General features: G+C 35.9%; 1 protein-coding gene across 1 annotated transcript in view; it reads right to left on the bottom strand.

Annotated features, from left to right (window-relative positions):
• LOC117914286 (DNA repair protein RAD50) overlaps nucleotides 1–18,317 on the bottom strand; it is a 97,110-nt gene that overhangs the window by 37,339 nt on the left and 41,454 nt on the right. Inside the window, exons 6-12 of the mRNA XM_034829548.1 lie at nucleotides 13,255–13,483; nucleotides 12,855–13,033; nucleotides 12,585–12,755; nucleotides 6,620–6,724; nucleotides 6,421–6,528; nucleotides 6,104–6,315; nucleotides 5,903–5,995 (exon numbers count right to left, since the gene is read on the bottom strand). Of these exons, the coding sequence (XP_034685439.1) occupies nucleotides 5,903–5,995; nucleotides 6,104–6,315; nucleotides 6,421–6,528; nucleotides 6,620–6,724; nucleotides 12,585–12,755; nucleotides 12,855–13,033; nucleotides 13,255–13,483 (1,097 nt within the window). The remainder of the gene's footprint in view (nucleotides 1–5,902; nucleotides 5,996–6,103; nucleotides 6,316–6,420; nucleotides 6,529–6,619; nucleotides 6,725–12,584; nucleotides 12,756–12,854; nucleotides 13,034–13,254; nucleotides 13,484–18,317) is intronic.

Raw genomic sequence — 18,317 nt, 5'->3', positions numbered from 1 at the left:
ACGTGTCAAGGCATTGCACCCATGATTCCTCATCTTTGTGCACAAGGCATTGCACCCATGACTCCCCATCTTTGTGCACAAGGCATTGCACCCTTGTGCCGAGCATTACACATCACATCTGAGTCAGCTTGTTGTTGCTACATCCTCATGCCTCATCCAAGCTCGTCTTGGTGCCACAACGAACCATGGCATTGTGTCCATGGCTCATCAAGTAACCTCATTGCACAAGGCATTGCGCCCTTGTGCCACCATCCGGAGGGAAGACTGCATCACACCCCGTGCCGTTATGGCCATAGGTTGCACACCACCACATGTCGCGGAGCCTATGTGTAGATGCTATCAAGGCTTGGCCTTGTGCCTTGCTAGCGTATGTGGCCTTGCACCGAAGCCCCTAGGTGTGGCCACAACCATGTCACCTTGCCTCCCCTGAGTCACCTACTCCCCCCCACACATAAAAGAGCATTTTAAGCCATTTTGGAAGTTTTTGGAGGAGATATCACCTATGCTTCAGAAGCATAATGAATTTTAATTAATTCAAGAAATTTCATAAATATCCACTTCCACTTGGATTCTCCCTCTTGAAGGTTCCTCTTCCAAGGAAAAATATCACCATGCCAAAATTCAACCCTTGATCGAGTCAGGGCCTGCTGCTTGCCACCCCTCAATAGCCTCCATTTCACTTTGCCTTAATCATAAGCTACTCATGGAGCCAAGGTGTCACCCCATGAGGCCTTGGTGCCACTATTTATAGTCAAGGTATTGCAGCTGTCATGCCATGTGCAGCACACTGTTGTGCACACCACACTGCCACTATGCATGTTGTGCACATTGTTGTGTTGGCTGCAGCATTACAAAGTGCTACGTGCAACCACCTGTGCCTTCCCAAGTACTACTCCTCCCACACCACTTAGGCTGCCACGCTGCACTTGCATCATCGCCTGCCTTGTCTTACTCTCAAGGTCATCATGTGTGTCTGCCTATGCATGAAGGAGCCAAATCATCTAGGACAAAGGGGCTAACAGATCCAAGGTTGTTTATCACTAGTTAGTTTGTTGTTTTAGTGAATGCATATACAAAAAATAAATCCATGTGGAGGCTAAGAAGTTACACGATAAATCCATGCATGACTGATTACCTCCTCTAGTAGATTCGATAATGTTAGACTTTGATGAATATTCTCTAGGTAATTTTGGAGAATTGGGTATAGGAGGTGTGATCATAAATCATTTGAGTACAGCATTGAGGACTTACTTTAAGCCTTCTAGAGTAGGTTGCTATTAAGGTAAAGATACTTGCTTTACTAGAGGTCATGTTGCAAGCAAAAGCTTTGTGTCTCTCAAACCTAATATAGAAGGAGATTCTATTATTGTTATCCCTTGGGTAACTAAAAAGGAAAAGGACTCGTGGAAGTTTGATAGTTGGCTCTACAAAATTCTAGATGTTGCTAGCGAAACGGGATCCTCTTTCTCTTAGGTTGCCCACTCAACTAATCAAGGTGAATACCTGTTATCCGAACAAGGAGCAAAACACTTGATTTCTTTTGTTACAAACTCTTTTCCTCCTTGAGTAAGTAGAGCTTTTGTAGCGTGTGTACAATGCTATGTCTACTTGTAGTCTATGCAGATAGTAGTAAGTTTTGTGAAGCAGTTTGCATTTCTACATTTTTATCAGCATTTATATATCTTGGAAGGATAGTTCATCCTTCTTTGTATTTATCATTTATTCAATATATATATATATATATATATATATATATATATGGTTCCTTATATATTGAAAAGAAAAAAAAAAAAAAAAGAAAGAAAGCCTCTAGACCAAGTGAGGCATGGACTGTAAAAGAGGTAAACTTTTCACATACAAAAGTGTAAGCTAGCATATTTCATCTTAGTTCTCAAAGCAGGAACAAACCTCATTGATGCCCAGTATTTTCAGTGATTACAACATGATTATTTTCATCATTCATTTTCCAATACTGGAAATCGATAAATAAATTGAGTCTCAAACAACAAAAGGTTAAAGTTAGAACTTGAAGAAATATTTTGTGAGGATATTCTAAAATATGGAGATGGGAAATTAGAGGTAAAACCTCATAGTCCTATTACATGAGAAAAGGTTCACGAGTTAGAAAATCCCTAGCTCATTATTATGAACTAACAATAGTGATCCAAAGTGTGATGAGGAAGCTAACTAAGCTAAAACCAGAGAAAAGTGAAAGTGGGTTGTGGATAATGAGATGTTTCAATCCCTATCAACAAATAAGATGTTGGAAGTGGTCCACACAAGAAAGGTTCTTTTAAAAAATAATAAATAAAAAGAAAACAAAAAAACGTATCATATAATACAAGGCAAAGTTGGTTGTAAAAGGATTTTGGTAAAAAGAAGCCACTAACCACACTAAAAATTGTCCCTCTAATGTCAAGACTTCCTTTATCAGCTAGTTGTGAGTAATATGGCAGTAGAACATCCACATTCAGAAAAATTGGATGTAAAAACTACTTTTGCCCATGGTGATGCAGAGGAGAATATCAACACTTATCAGCCAAAGGAAAATCAAATTTGCAGACTTGAGTTTACCATATGGTTTTGAACAGTCTTCCTGACAGTGATACAAGAATATCAACAGCTTCATGCCTTGCAATGATTTAATCAAATGAAAATAACTGTTGTTATTTCAACAAACTTAAGGTGCCTCATCTCATCACATACCTTGCAATGATTTAGCATGTATAGAGTTATGAATCTCAAAGAAAAGTTGTTTAATTGAACTGAAAGATTTGAATGCTAAAAACCAAGTCTTAGGTATCTGAATCAGCAGAAGGAAGGCAAATAGAAAGTTATTGTTGCAGTCAAAGTACACATAAAAGGTGCTAAGCTAGTTAGCACTTCATAAAAAGTACTTCAAACTCTCAGATCTAGAGTGTGCAGTGACATTGGTAGGTTCAAATCAGATGGTTGAAGTAACACCTGTCCAAAATATTTGCAATTTAACGTGTGCCTATTGTTAGTCCATAGAAGAACAGATCTTGCTCAAGTAGTGGGAGTTGTAAGCAGGCATATGAACAATCTCAGCAGGAACCTTTAGGAAGCTATCAACTGGATTTTCAGATACCTGGCAGGTCCTACAATTGTGGCACCATGTCATGGAGGATCCAAAATTAGCATACAAGGATCTGTTGATTTAGATCTTATACTAATTGAAGCTGAGGACTAATATTGATATTCTAGATCACATGCAATTTGAGAGGGCTTTAGATAGGGGTGTTTTTTGACAATTCAAAATTTCAACATCAATCGAGTCTAAATGACACACTATTATCCTTTTTTATCTTTCATTCTTTTAGATGAAGGACAGAAAGATGATTGACAAATTTTGACTTTCTTTGATCACATGCAAAATAAAAATTATAACAAGGATTGATTTATTCTGGTGCATATGTTAAATTAAATACAGAGTTTAATTTCCTATCTGTAAGACAATCTTTCAACTGTAAGACAATCTTTCAAAAGCAATATAACATCAAATTTTGATTTCATTAAGGTTTTATGGCATAGTATAAATTATGATATGATTAATGAAGACTCTAGTAACAATAAGGTTTAAAGTTAAATTAGATATATCATTTAGACCTTGCATAAAATGCACACCAAGGCAAGATTAAGCGTAAATTGGAACTTAGAATGAGTTCTAGTATGAAAAATATGATCGAGTATAGAAACATATTCAATGACAAACTTCCATTGGCATTAAAAGTTATGTCTAACTATTTCCTTTCAGGGCTTTGGAACGTGTTAGACTACTAATATTTCAAAATGCTTAAGCCCTTATGTGCTGCCCCATACCCATACTGCCACACTGCACATGAAGAGAGCCATCAGCAGCAGCAATAGTAGGTAAATAGATAGGAAAACAGTGGTAGGAGAGACTCGAACCCAAAAGCTCTAGCTCAAATATCACGTTAGACTACCAATTTTGCTCAAATCTTAAATTGTTAAGATTTGGGCCCACAATGAGTATCAAACTAACAGTTGAGTTCTAGAAGTAGAGTCCTTTGGTAAGGCATCTTGGTAGCCAGATTGCAGGTGAAAAGAATTGAGAGGGATTCCAGGATTTTCAAGGATGAACAGAAACCTACTGTAGGATTATGGGACATAATCAGTTTCTTGACTTCTATTTTGAATATCCGTGACAAGGAATTTACAGGGCTTAGTTTTAGCTTGATCTCTTTAGTTTGGAGGCAGTCTGCTAGCCCTTTCAGATAGTAGTGGTATGGGGATCAGTCATATTGTGTTTTACTCTGAACCTTTTCTGCACTGAATTTAGGATATTAGTTCTTGTTTTCCCCCTTTCAAAGGATATTCATCTTCTCCCTGTCTTTTTCTTCCCATAAAGGATATTTCTCTTTTTAAATCATAATAGAATAATTACTGGTAGGCTATTTCAGATGGCAAATTTATCGATTAAAATGAAGGTGGAACTAATTGTTAAGCACTCCAGTTGTTTAGTGTATTAAGTTATGCTAAGGTTTTTATAGGTATCAAGCTATGAGGTATTAAGACAGAAATAATGATGATCTTAGAATCATTGTATTTTTACAACTATACACTACATGTGACAATTCAAGTTTTAGATCCAACTTATTGATGTTGTCATGTCCATAATTTTCTCCACAATTTTCCCCTAGTTTTTAATATTTGAAATATCACTGTTTGCAATTTTTAAAGCATAGTTCCAGCTTATCAGAAGATTCAGAACACAACTATGAATTGGCCCCTTTTACATATCACAAACAGTTGGTTTTTGAAGGGTAAGAACATTTAGAACAGTGATGATTAAGAGTTCATTCAAAATCATACTTGTACTAGAAAGTACTAAAAGATGAGGAGGAGACAATGAGCAAGCTGGTAATACTGATAATATTTTGCATTGCCAATCTCAAGCCCCAAACAAAAGAGGAGTGTAACAGGCAGAATACCACCAGAAAACCTCTAGTTTAATCCTGAAAGAACATGAATCACAAAACATTGGAGCATGTGCTAAAGCATAAGGCGATTGGAGCTCATGCCACTGCACAAGGAAATTTGGCATCAGATAAAGCAGAATGGCAACACAAGATAGTTTAGAAAAACAAGTACCAGGATAGGGCTAAATGGCAGAGTTGAGTGAATAAACAGGGTGCAAATGATATCAAAGATGATTGCAACTTCAACATCAGTGCATCAGACCAGCACCTTAAAGGCATCAGGTTTTTTCTTGAAAATCTATGCCTCTTCTATTCAAGTTATTTTCCTGTTCTTGCTTCAATTTAATATTCTTAAATTGATGCAGCAATAAAGTAAAAGTGAGATCAAATTGCTCGAAGAGAACATCTAAAAACGTTTCCATAAAAACACAATCCAAAAGTGGAGTCGTAAGTGATTAATGGGAACAGTAGCCTGTCAAACAAGGTCAGTGTATGGGTCAGCAATTAAATAGAAATCCAAGGTCTTCCATGAATTTTAAATTGGAGGAATTACAATGTAATTTGTTGACTAAAAGAATCAATGAGAAGACTCTGTACTAGACCATTAGTCTTTAGAACCTCTAAACTCCATATAAAGATATATGAAGATGTCTAATATAGCATTATCTACCATGCAAAGGCAGTTACAGATAACAATGAAAAATACAACACAAAATACTTTGCAAAACTAAAACAAGGGATTCATGCAGGCCAATGGGAAACTCGAGAGCAACATGTGGAAGAAAAAAAGTCCAAAATTGAGAAATAAGCAATGGCTTGTGAAATTTACTTTGTGCTGGTATCATGAACAGATTCAAAAGATCATAGTAAAATCAACAAGGAACCAAATGCACAGAGCCCATCTAATAGTTAAAAAAAAAAAAAAAGGGGGTTACAGCAACCTTAGGGCTTGCGTAATTTCCTTCTTCAAATCCTTATCAGGAGGAAGCCTCCCTTTCAGCACTCCCCTGATTCTGTCCTTGTATTCGTCCATTCTGAAAAATAAACAAAAGACATCAGTTTCAAAAAGAAATATATTACATTCAGAAGATTACAAGATCAATAAACACTAGAACTAAAGAGGGGGGAAATATTTGACTTGCATCTTTCGATGTTTCTTTTTGTGGTTTTCCAACTCTCCCTTCTTCAGAGACAATTTCACTCTGTCCTCCGAATCCACAGCCATGATGTCTTTCTCTCGATTAAGAGCTTTAATTTTTTGCTCTATGCTATACAACTCACTCTGCTTTTGACGGATGTTTGACTCAAATTCTCGTTCAGCAAGCTGGTTTGTCTTTCTCTCAACCTCAATTCTCTGTGAAGGTAAAAGAAGCATTGTTCACATTATGCTTATAGGTATTGGCCTTACCTAATATTAAAGTTGTGTTAAGCAAGACCATTGAACCAAGCTGATCCTCACCAAATTTTTTTCTCTTTCATCAATGTGAGACAGACTAACATTAGAAATTTGGAGTTCAAATGAATCACGCTCATTTTCCCTCTCTTCAATGCGTTTCAAAATACCACTCTGCACCAAATGACAAATTAGAAAATCCAAACCTGAAGCATGAGGGAATGGCACTTTAGAAGACAAATAGAAGGGGTCCTTAAACACAAACCTTGATCTCTACTTTAGCCTGTTTTTGAGCCTCTATATCTTTCCAATGGTCATTTGCATCCATGTAACGATCCCACGCCACCTTAAGTTCCATTTCAATTGATTTCTGAAATAATGTTCTTACTGATCAGTGCTCACTACCACAGTTGAGAAAAAGTCCAATATATTGTTAGTTCTGCATATGAAAATAACTCAAGCAAAAAGTGAGAGAGGGAATTAAGATTTCCTTCAAACACAATACGTGAAACTTTGCATCTAGCCCAGTTTTGTGACAACTAACCAAAAACCTTTGTAAAATAAATTACTAAAATTTGACATATTCTCTATTGAAACTGAAATAATTTGGTGCAGATACAAAAACTGATAGACATAATAACCAAGGGAGACTATGAGTTGGTTGACCCTCCACTCAGGAACACATCCATTACCCGATCTAATTTGCAAAAAGGTCCTGCCTGAAAAAGACAGGCCAATTCTTATTCCCTAGGGATTAGGAAGTACATTTCCTCGTAGCCTCCAGGAGGCTGTCCAGCTTTTCCCCATTCTATCCCTGGCCAGTATCCTACTCTAGCAGATACTACTTGGGTCCAGCTCCCTCTGGATTTAAGAACATGTGGCCTTTACATCTTGGGTTCAAAGGGTTAGTTGGTCAATGGTGAAGAAAGACCCAGATCGATAGGTGGAAATGTAACAGATTCATGCAAAAACTGCAGTTCACTAAAGCCAAGTTACAAATGTGGGGTAAAAAAAACATATCTGGAGAGATGATGGAGAGAAACACATCTATTCTTAAGGACATTGAGATTGTTGATTTTCCGGAACAATTGGTTTCGCTATTTGATTACCTAAAGATTCTCAAGCTGCTAGGAAGTTGGAGTTTAAGGATGTTTTGCTAAAAGAAGAATCGTTCAGAGAGGAAAGGGATCATATCTAAAGCCCTCAACAGGGTGTCAAGATTTTTAAAGAGACCCTAAGTTTCTTTAATTATCTTTAGTCCAAGGCAAGAGGTAATTTTTGTTTGATTGAGGGCTTGGATTGAAGTCTCATTTTAAAGGATAGCATTATTTGGCATGAACACACTTGCATTGAAGAGGAAATCAAAGAGGCTACTTTTCAAATGCAGGACAAAGCATTAGGCACTGATGGTATTTCTTTAAGTTTATAACAAGAATGTTGGGACATTATGAGAGAGGATTCGACACATGCCTTCTCTAATTTTTATAGTACTTGGATAAGGGATATGAGCACCAATGCCACTTTTATGGCCCTAGTCCTAGATGCCTTTGCTATCAATCTTTTGGGCTTCAAACCTATAAGTTTGTTAACTAGCTAATATAAGATTTTAATGAACATGTTATCTAAGAGGCTTCAAAAGGTGTTGCAAGAGCATGAGACATTTTCTTGCTCACAGAGAGCTTTTGTTCCAAGGTAAAGAGATTCTGAATGCGATGCCTATTGCAAATGATTTGGTCAAGGTAAAGCTCAACTCGGAGGAATAGAGGGTGGTTTTTAATATCAATTTTGAAAAGGCCTTACGATCATGTTGATGCAACTTTCTTATACCATGTTTTTCTTAGGAAAGGTTTTTAGTTTAGATGGAGAACAAAGATTTGGGTATGTCTATCTTTAGTTGACTTATGTTATATTAGTTAATGGTGTGCCAACAGTTCGGTAAAGGCATCTAGAAGAGTTAAGCAAGAGGACTCATTCTATCCATTCCTTTTCACAATCGTCATGGATATGTTGAGTAGATTGATAAGCACAAAGGAAAGAGGACTGATATGAGGGTTTGAGGAAGGCATAGTCATGCCAAGGTTTCCCACTTATAGTTTGTTGATGGGACTATATTCCCTCTATATCCATGTTGGAGGATATTTCAAACATCAAGCTTACTCTTCTTGTATTCAAGTGACTATCTAGGCTTAAAATCAACCTTAACACAAGCACCTTCTCAAGGATTAATGCCAACTTTAGTCACCTTAACATGTTAGCTATCATATTAGGTTGTTCAACTTTTAAATGAACTTCATCCTACCTTCAACTTCCCTATGGTGGGAATCTTGAGCCCTTCCAATTTTGGAACCCAAGAGTTCCCAAAAAATTGAATGGGTAGATGAGAGTATGTTTATCCTTGGAAGGGATGATTACCTTGGTTTAATCCTGTTTAGCCTACATTTCTAATTCCTTTTGTTCAATATTCGAGATTCCAGTCAACGAAGTGGAGCAAATTGAGATAACCTAAAGGGATTCCTTGCCACCAAGTCACGGGAAGCTAAGAGAGACCACCTAATATGTTGGAATTAAGTGTGCACATCAAGAAGTGTAGGAGTAAAGGTTTTGTAAGGTTAATAAGCCTTTTTTGTGTCAATGGCTATAAAGATTTCCCAAGGTAAGTCTTTGGGGCATAAAATCATTTGACATCTATGGGCTACACTGTAATGGTTAAGACACCAACTCTCAAGCCAGATGATCACATCATTGTACTTGGAAGACTAAAGCACAAGTCTTTACAAATTTTTCTTGCTTAACTGACCTTTTTATCGGTGATGATACCAAGATTCATGCCTAGAAACATACTTGATGAGAGGACTGATCTTTGTGCTTCCAATTCTCTGATCTCTCCATTTACTTTCTAGATTGGGGAATATTTACCATATATCACATTTTAGATCATTTACCTCCTTTAGATCCTACAAACTTAATTTCCATCTAAAGAATGAAGAGAACTTTCTATTGAATTTCTTGTAAAATACGCCTAATTAAAAAGGGTCTTATATAAGAAATATGACCATAGATCTATCAATAAATTTCCTTGATTCTAGCAACTAACAAATGGGAAAAACAATCCCTTAAAAGTTAGAGATATCGAATAACAAAATATCCTTCTCTTTATTTAAACAAATAAAACTTAACTAAAAGAGGCTACAACCCCTGATCTCCTCACATTAGCCTATAAAATAGGGCTCCAAACCCAGAATTCCATGCTCCCCCTCAAGTTGACGCATAGATATCAATCATTCCCAACTTGGTAATCAAAGCTTCAAAAATGGTTTTTGGAAAAGCCTTTGTAAGAATGTTTGCAGTTTAAAGGCTTGTAGGAATGTCCAAGATCTTAATTATTCCTTCCTCAATCTTTTCTTTGATGAAGTGATTGTCAATTTCCACGTGCTTAGTTCGATCATAATGGATCAAGTTCTTTGCTGCCTGACACAAAACATCATCATTAACTTCTTGATAGGAATTTTTAATTCTTCGAGCAATCTTTTCAGCCCCCTTCACATATGCCATGTGTCATAACCTTGAACTCAGTCTCAACGCTACTTCTTGCAACCACGAACTATTTTTAACTTTGTCATGTAACGAGATTCCCCATATATAAGTGCAATAATCAAAGGAGGATCTTTTGTCTGTTATAGAACCAGCCCAATCAACATCTAAAAAAATTTCAATGTTCTTGTTTGTTTCCATTCAAAAGTACAAACCATTGTCTAGTGTCATTTTAGGTACCTGAGGATTTGATACATAGCATCAATATGTTCATCTGTTGGATTATTCATAAATTGACTCACCACACTAACCGAGAAACTAATGTCAGACCTTGTATGAGAAACATATATGAGTTTCCCTACTAGTTTTTGATACCTTCCCTTGTCAACTAGAGAGTTCCCTTCTGTCATTCCCACTTTACAGGTTGAATCCATAAGAGCATCAACAAGTTTGCATCCTAGCATTCCTATTTCTTTTAGTAGGTCCAAAGTGTATTTACGTTGAGAAACTAAAATGCCCTTCCTTGACCAAGCTAGTTCCATACCTAGGAAGTACTTTAAGACTCCGAGGTCCTTGATTTCAAACTCCTTGGAGAGAATTGCCTTTAACTTGTTCATCTCCTCTTCATAATCTTTGGTTAAGATAATATCATGAATGTACATTATGAGAATAGCAATTTTTCCTTCAGGAGAGTGTTTCGTAAATAGTGTATGATCTGACTACCCTCGAGAATACCCATGCCTCTTGATTGCTTTTGTGAGCTAGTCAAACCATGCTCTTCAAGACTACTTAAGGCCATACAATGACTTCCATAGACTCTGTTGAGGCCATACAATGACTTCCATAGACTCTATTGAGGCCATACAATGACTTTGGTATTTTATAGACCCTGCTGAGACCATACAATGACTTCAGTAGTTTATAAACTTTGTTGAGGCCATACAATTCCTGGTGGAGTCTCCATGTAGACTTCTTCCAAGTCACTGTTGAGGAAGGTGTCTTTGACATCTAATTGGTGGAGAGGTCAATCTAAACTGGCTGCCAGTGATAATAGCACTTAGACTGTATTTGGTTTATCTAATAGACCAAATGTCTCCTGATAGTCAATCCCACAAGTATGAGTGAACCCTTTTGCGACAAGTCTTACTTTGTACCTGTCCCTTTCGCGACGGTTTTATATTTGACATTAAAGATCAATTTACATCCTAAAGGTTGTTTCCCTACTGGTAATTCTGAGATTCCCAGGTTCCATTCTTCTCAAGAGTTTGGATTTCATCTCCAATTGCTGCTCTCCATTCTGAATTTTTTAGAGCTTCTTGTATATTGTTTAGAATTTCAATATTTGAGAGATTAGTAACAAAGGCATGATAACTTGAGGATAAATTTCCATAAGATACAAACTTGGAAATCAAATGTTGAATACACGATTTAACACCTTTCCACCAGGCAATAGGAATATCAAGGTCATTACATCATAAAAGGATTCATGAATTGTATTACCTAGGAGGGAATCGAAATTGTCTCAACTCGGATTGGACTCTTGCTTTTACTCAGGGAGTGTATATGCTCTATCTCTCTTCAAGTTTTTGTTTCCTTGAACAAACACACAACTATTTGTTATTTGCATGTTGTGTGTGGGTTTGAGAATCTGTCTTGAATGGGTTCGGACTGGATATTTTGAGGAGAAATTGGTGCAGACAAGGTAATGGAATTAGATTAGACAATATCCTCATTTAGCCAAAACCGATATTCTTATGTGAATATCTTCTCCCCCTGAATAAAAGTTTTAGGGTAGAATGGTTGATTTTCAAAGAAGATTACATCCATAGAATTGTAGAATATTCTGGTGAAAGGCAAATAACATTTGTAACCTTTTTTGTTGGGAGAATAATCGAGAAATAAACACTTTATGGCTTTAGGATCTAGTTTACTCTGTGTTGTTGGTAAACATGAACAAACACAGTGCAACCTAACACTTTTAAAGGCAAGGAGGAAATGATCCAAGCTTGTGGATAGGCCTGGATAAGGGTTTTGCAACGGCTTTGAAATCTTAGGACTCTAGATGACATCCTATTGATAAGATAGGCAGCAGCAAGGACAACTTCCCCCCAGAAATATTTTGGCACGTGTTGTGAACATAAGAGACCCAACAACTTCAAGGAGGTGTTTGTTTTTCCTTTCAGTAACTCCATTTTGTTGTTGGGTGTCTACACAAGAACTTTGATGACAATATGACCGGATGCTACTATAAATGAAAATTAAATATGAAAGAAAATTAAAAAGAGAACTACAATGAAAATTATGGATCCACTACTGAAACAACAATTGTTTTTTTTTATTGGATACTGAAACAACAATTGTTAGTACAGCAATTATATTTTTTATAAGAATAAAATAACTGAAAGCACAAAATAGAGTGCAACCTGATACTCCTTAGAATATACAGGATACCCCCAAAGAGAAAAAAAAGGGGGTGGGGGGGGGGGGGGGGGGGGGAGGCGGGGGTGGAAATTATGATTACATGAACTATTCAAAGCATAAGAAGGATCAAAATTAAATATGAGATTGCAAAAATTCATGAACTGGGAAATTTTAGGTTTCTATAAGAAGACTTCCTTTCCTTAGTTCTAATTTAAGATCAGGATATTAAGGATACAGATATATGCTTGTAAGCGTAATCAGGCAACAAAAGAAACCACCTTTTTATCTTGCAGGTCCTTCTCAAGATCCATTAACCTTGTTTTTATTCGGTTTGTGAAGTTCAAAGCAATTTCATTGCTGAAGGGGACACTGGGAAGAGACCCTAAATTATTCCTTGCAAAAAGTTTTTGAATAGTTGAATCTCTTTCATTCTTCAAGGAGGAATGAACCTAAAACCCCAGAGAGAGAGAGCAAATTAGTAATAATTTCCACCCTAACTGGACTACTTTTACTAATATAAAAAATATATACAGATTCATGGATATTACTTCAGCTTCAGTTTGAAGTTTGCTTGTCTCCCAGATATAGTCATTGATTGTCTGCTTAAGGAAAGAACCTTTTGTCTCTGTGTCATCCATTTCCCTCTCCAACTTGCTGATTTTAGATTCTAAGAGTGCAATTCTCTCTTCAAACTTGGTTTTCCATTCGTTTAATTCTTCATCAGTGTCTGACCAATTCGCCAAAGAATAGGAAGTAAGAAAAAACTGTTAAAAGCATAAAACATTTGCACAAACTGGTCACATAAGCCTGTAAAGCAGAACTTACATAGTGACACAGAGAAGAGAGTAAAGAAAGATAATTTATACCACTATAGTAAAAGGGATTGAGCAGAAAAATGAAACACAATAACAGAGAGTCTCTCCTGCTTCTGCTATACAATTAACAGACCTTCATTCTCCTCAGCAAGAGCTGCATATTGTTTCTGCTGCTCCTTAAACAAGGTGCTTCTTTCAGCAGTTTTAGTTGATATCTGGTCTTGTAGCTTCCGCAAGTCTTTTAAAGTTGCTTCAGTATGCTGTATCTTGGCATCCACATTTTGGATGTTATTTTCCAATTCCTGCATTTGAATTTTTAATGACTCTGTTTTCTCTTGATCTTGTTCAATGCTTTCTCGAAGCTGTAAGAAAAAAAACCTCAGATTAATAAAAATCACAATCCTAAAGCAAATTTTCATCAGAAAATAAACATCAAAATAAACATCAGAAGATTCTGGCCATTATCCTCTTCAGGGCTTTTTTCAGTCAAATCCTTTTTTCTAGCATTATCTCAATCTTCTGGATCTCCTCAAGACTTTCCTTCAAAGTTCGTTTGGAATTCTCAAGTCCTTTCAAAGTGAAGTCCTTTGTCTGGTTAGTGGCACACAAGAAGGTGAATACTAATGACATGCTACAAGTGAGAAGACCCTACAAAGCCCTTAGTCCTGATATTTGTATTTTGTGCATGAAGCATGAGGAATCAGCAAATCATCTTTTTCTTCATTGTTCCTTGACGATTGGGTTGTGGCACAGGTTATTTCAGTTAGCTAAGATGGATTGGGTTCTCCCAAGGAGCATATATGACATGATGTCCATCAAATTTAAAGGCTTCGGTAATTCTAAGAGAGGGATAGTTTTGTGGCAAGCTACGAGCATCACTCTAATTCGGGTTGTGTGGTGGGAAAGAAACGCAAGGATTTTCGAGGATAAAGCAAGGAATTCAGAGTTCCTTTGGGACTCTATTGTTTTTCTTGCTTCCCTTTGGGCTTTCTGTTCCAAGACATTTAAGAGGACTCCCCTTAATGTGATTCAACTGGATTGGACAACGGTGTGTACTCCATAAGGATTGGTCCTTAGTGGGAGTTCGTTTGTTTTATGTGTTTTTTCCTGTAATTTAGTTGTCTTTGGTGGGAGGATTTCTCATCCTTCTTCTTGTACTTCTTTTTTCTATCAATATATCTTTGTGTCGTTTCCAATAAAAAAAAAATAGCCCCTGAGGCCAGGCTCAAGTGGCAACAGGTTGGAGTGGGATATGGTAATGGATCCTAAGAAAACCTTTTCCTAAATAGACCAACTTTTTTTCAATTTTTTTTATCAGAAACTAACTGTTTATTAATATTAAATTTAGATGCAACATCCTTCCAAAATACCAAGGATGATCAGAAGAGGAAAGCTAACAAGAGCAGCAAAATAATCATATTGAAAAATTTATAATAAATGAACTTTGGCGGGTTTTTTTTTTTTTTATCAGAAAGAAAATATATATTGATAATAGTAAAGTTGAAGAGAAGAATGAGAGGTCCCTCCCACAAAGTACAAAACCTGATCAAAGTAAGGTTATACTCCATTGTACGAGGAGAAGTATTGATAAAAGCATGCACAAAATATCTCCAAAACCAAAATCAAACTCTCTCAAGAATTACAAACTGAAAGCCAACTAAGTAGAATAACATTAAGTGGAATTCCTCTTAAAAGGGTAGTATAGGAAGCCCAAAAAGAGGAGTTGAAATGAATAAGATCCCATAACATCCCTTCCATTTTGCAATTTTCCTCAAAAATTCTAGCATTTTTCTCTTGCCACACAACCCACCACACAGTGATGCATGTGATATGCCAAAGAATCTTGCCTCTAATTGAATTCCCCAAGCCTCTAAACGATATAATCATCGTATCTCCAATACTCCTTGGTGGAACCCAATACATATTAGCTAAATGAACTTCTATGTTTATTACTTCAATCTATATTTGAAGAGCTATGAAGCTCTATATGCATGTGTGTGGTTGAGTCATAGTAAAATAATTTAGCATGGAGACACACATGCAGACAAAAATGATGGGTGAACAGTTCACTTAGAGTGAGCAAATATCCCTGACTTTATGTGTGTGTTTGAGCCCTAGTACAATAATACAGCATGAGAGATGCACATATAGAGATGAAAATGATGGGTGAACAGTTCAACCTGAATGAGCATATATACTAGACTCATTTTTGAAGAATATATATTCTTACATTGAGATTCATAACATAAACACTCAAATATGAAGAAATTTTAAATAGAAGCTTCTCCAAGTTAGCTTTGCTTTTCAAGTAATTGACCTGAACTCTAGCTCTAGTGTTGGGATGCAACTGTACCAAGTTGTGAATAGAGTGCCAAGCAAAATGTTGTGGCTTTAGTAAAGGTGCTGATTGGAGTCAAGAACAAAAATGCCATGATTTATCAACAAAAGATTGCTCAAATATTGTATATTCCCGGTCAGTAGATTTCGAGTTTGAATTTAGGACAAGATAATTAAACAATGTAATTAAATACACATTCTAGTTGTAATTGAGCTTGAAAGGCAAGCAAAAGGCACCTAAAGCAACCAGGAACGATCAAGTAGAGTTTGCATTCAAAAAAGGAAAACAAGGGCAAGACACTTAAACTTCCAATAGCGGATAATAAAACTATGTTTAATTATACATATGCTAAATTGAGGAATGAGATTGAATGAACTTTTAGTGTTCAAAGTCATGAATTTCAATCTTGGAAACTAATGTACGACATAATTTTTGAGTGCAAAGGAACATTCTTATTACTTGTATACATAATGATCCTTGAAGAACAATAATGCATTTTTCGAGAAATTTGATAATGATGATTTTGAACTCACAAGAGTAATGAAAATTTGGCATCCATAGATTTAGAGGAGTTGAAACACAATCTAATTACACTTACATGCTCAATTTGCATAAGCAAATTATAAATGAATTATTTAGTAATTGAGTTTGAACTATTTTTTTTTTTTGTTATTTCAATTATTTACAAGTTTTATTTAACCATCTAATTGTTTTCATTATTTCTAGGGACCAATCCATATGATACTTTGTCAACCATATTTTTTTTTTTTATCAGAAACGAAGAAAAATATATTAATAGAAGAAAAGATACAGGAGAAAGAAAAGATACAAAAGAAAGAGAAGAAACCAAGGGAAAGATGAGAGGTCCTTCCTACACAAACTGAACAAAGGAGAAAACTCCCAACAATAGAACTCTAAAAACAAAGAGAAACCCCAACATTCTTCAAACTTTTGAAGCGCAAACCGCAATCCAGCTGAGTTGTAAAACACTTAGAGGAACTCAAATCTCATAACATCTCTTCCGTTCTCCCTTTATCCTCAAAGATCCTATTGTTTCTCTCTTGCCACACCATCCAAATCAAAGTAAGGCAAGCGATTTGCCAAAGTGTCTTGCCTCTTAATGAGTTCCCCAAGCCTTTAAAAGCAATAACCAACATGTCCTCAAAACTCCTTGGGGGGACCCAAACCAACCCTGCTAGATTGAACAACTTGTGCCAGAGTCCAATGATAACAGGACAATGAAGAAAAAGGTATATTGTACATATACTATTTGAAAAGAATATTTAAAATATGCATATCACCGGTATAAGTTAAAATTTGTAAACAAAATATATATATATTATTTTTAGACACGTTTTTTTTATTAGAAACGAAGAAATATGTATTAATAAAAGTAAAGATACAAGAGAAGGATGAGAGGTTCTTCCCACAAAATATAGAAATTGATCAAAGGAGAATACACCCATTTATAGAAAACTATATACAAAGATAAACCCCAACAATCTCAAACTTTTGAATCACAAACCGCAGTCCAGTTGAGTTGTAAAACACTAAGAGGAACTCCTCTAAAAGCAGTAGTACAAGAGGCCCATAGAGAGGAAGAGAAATGAAGTAAATCTCATAACATCCCTTTCGATCTCCCCTTATCCTAAAAAATCCTAGTGTTTTTAGACACGTTATTTTTATTATCACACAATCAAATTAAATTCAGCATTTAAACATAAAATGATACCAAATACTTTTCACTATTATTAATTTAACAATTATAATTTTCAGCACCTATAATTAAGTACGAAAATTTGGCATCCATTGATGTAGAGAAGTTGAAACACAATCTAATTACACTTACACACTCAATTTGCCTAAGCAAATTATAAATGAATTATTTAGTAATTGAGTTTGAACTATTTTGTTTGTTATTTCAATTATGTACAAGTTTTATTTAACCATCTACTTGTTTTAATTATTTCTAGAGAACAATCCATATAATACTTTATGTCAACCATATTATACATAAACTATTTGAAAAGAATATTTAAAATATGCATATCACCAGTATAAGTTAGAATTTGCTAAAAAACAAAAAACAATTATTTTTAGACAAGTTATTTTTAAAATCAAACGATCAAATTAAATTCCACATTTAAACATAAAATGATACCAAACACGTTTCACTATTTTTTTTTTATAGGTAATCAAAATCAATTTATAAAAAGTAATGTCAGAAAAGGCATTCCAAAGTACACAAGAAGTATACAAAGAAATACCTCAAAGCAACACAAAAAACAAAGAGAGTCATCAACAACAACCCCCTTAGCTCAAACCCAAACACCCCACAAAATCTAAAAAGGAATGAGGCGTAAGGGAACTATGTGCATCTTGCACCAAGCCCAAAGATTACAAGCAAAGGAGGATTTCAACCCTTGAATTGACCGCCCCTCATTATCAAACGCCCTACTATTTCTTTCCTTCCAAACAATCCAAAAAAGGCATAAAGGAGCAACCCACCATGCCTGCTTCCTTTTCTTTCCCACAAAAGAACCATGTCATCCTAACAAAGCCTCTCTAACCGATGAGGAAAGCACCCACGCCACACCAAAAAGAAAGAACAGAAGATACCATAAAACTCTCGTTCTAGCACAATGAAGGAGAATATGATCCACAGATTCTCCCTCCTTAAGGCAAAGAAAGCATCTATTTGCCAAAGATCACTCTCTCCTCTAAATGTGATCCAGAGTTAGAACCTTCTTCCAAGCAAAAAAGACCACCCTCGGTGGCACCCACGAATTCCAAATCACACTTGGTGGGAAAACGCTCCATCTTCCTAGCTCCAACACCCTGTATAAGGATTTAACAAA

This window comes from Vitis riparia, chromosome 5 (assembly GCF_004353265.1).
Source record: "Vitis riparia cultivar Riparia Gloire de Montpellier isolate 1030 chromosome 5, EGFV_Vit.rip_1.0, whole genome shotgun sequence".
Taxonomy (NCBI): domain Eukaryota; kingdom Viridiplantae; phylum Streptophyta; class Magnoliopsida; order Vitales; family Vitaceae; genus Vitis; species Vitis riparia.
The sequence above is the reverse complement of the archived record's forward strand: the minus strand, read 5'-3'. Positions and strand labels throughout refer to the sequence as shown.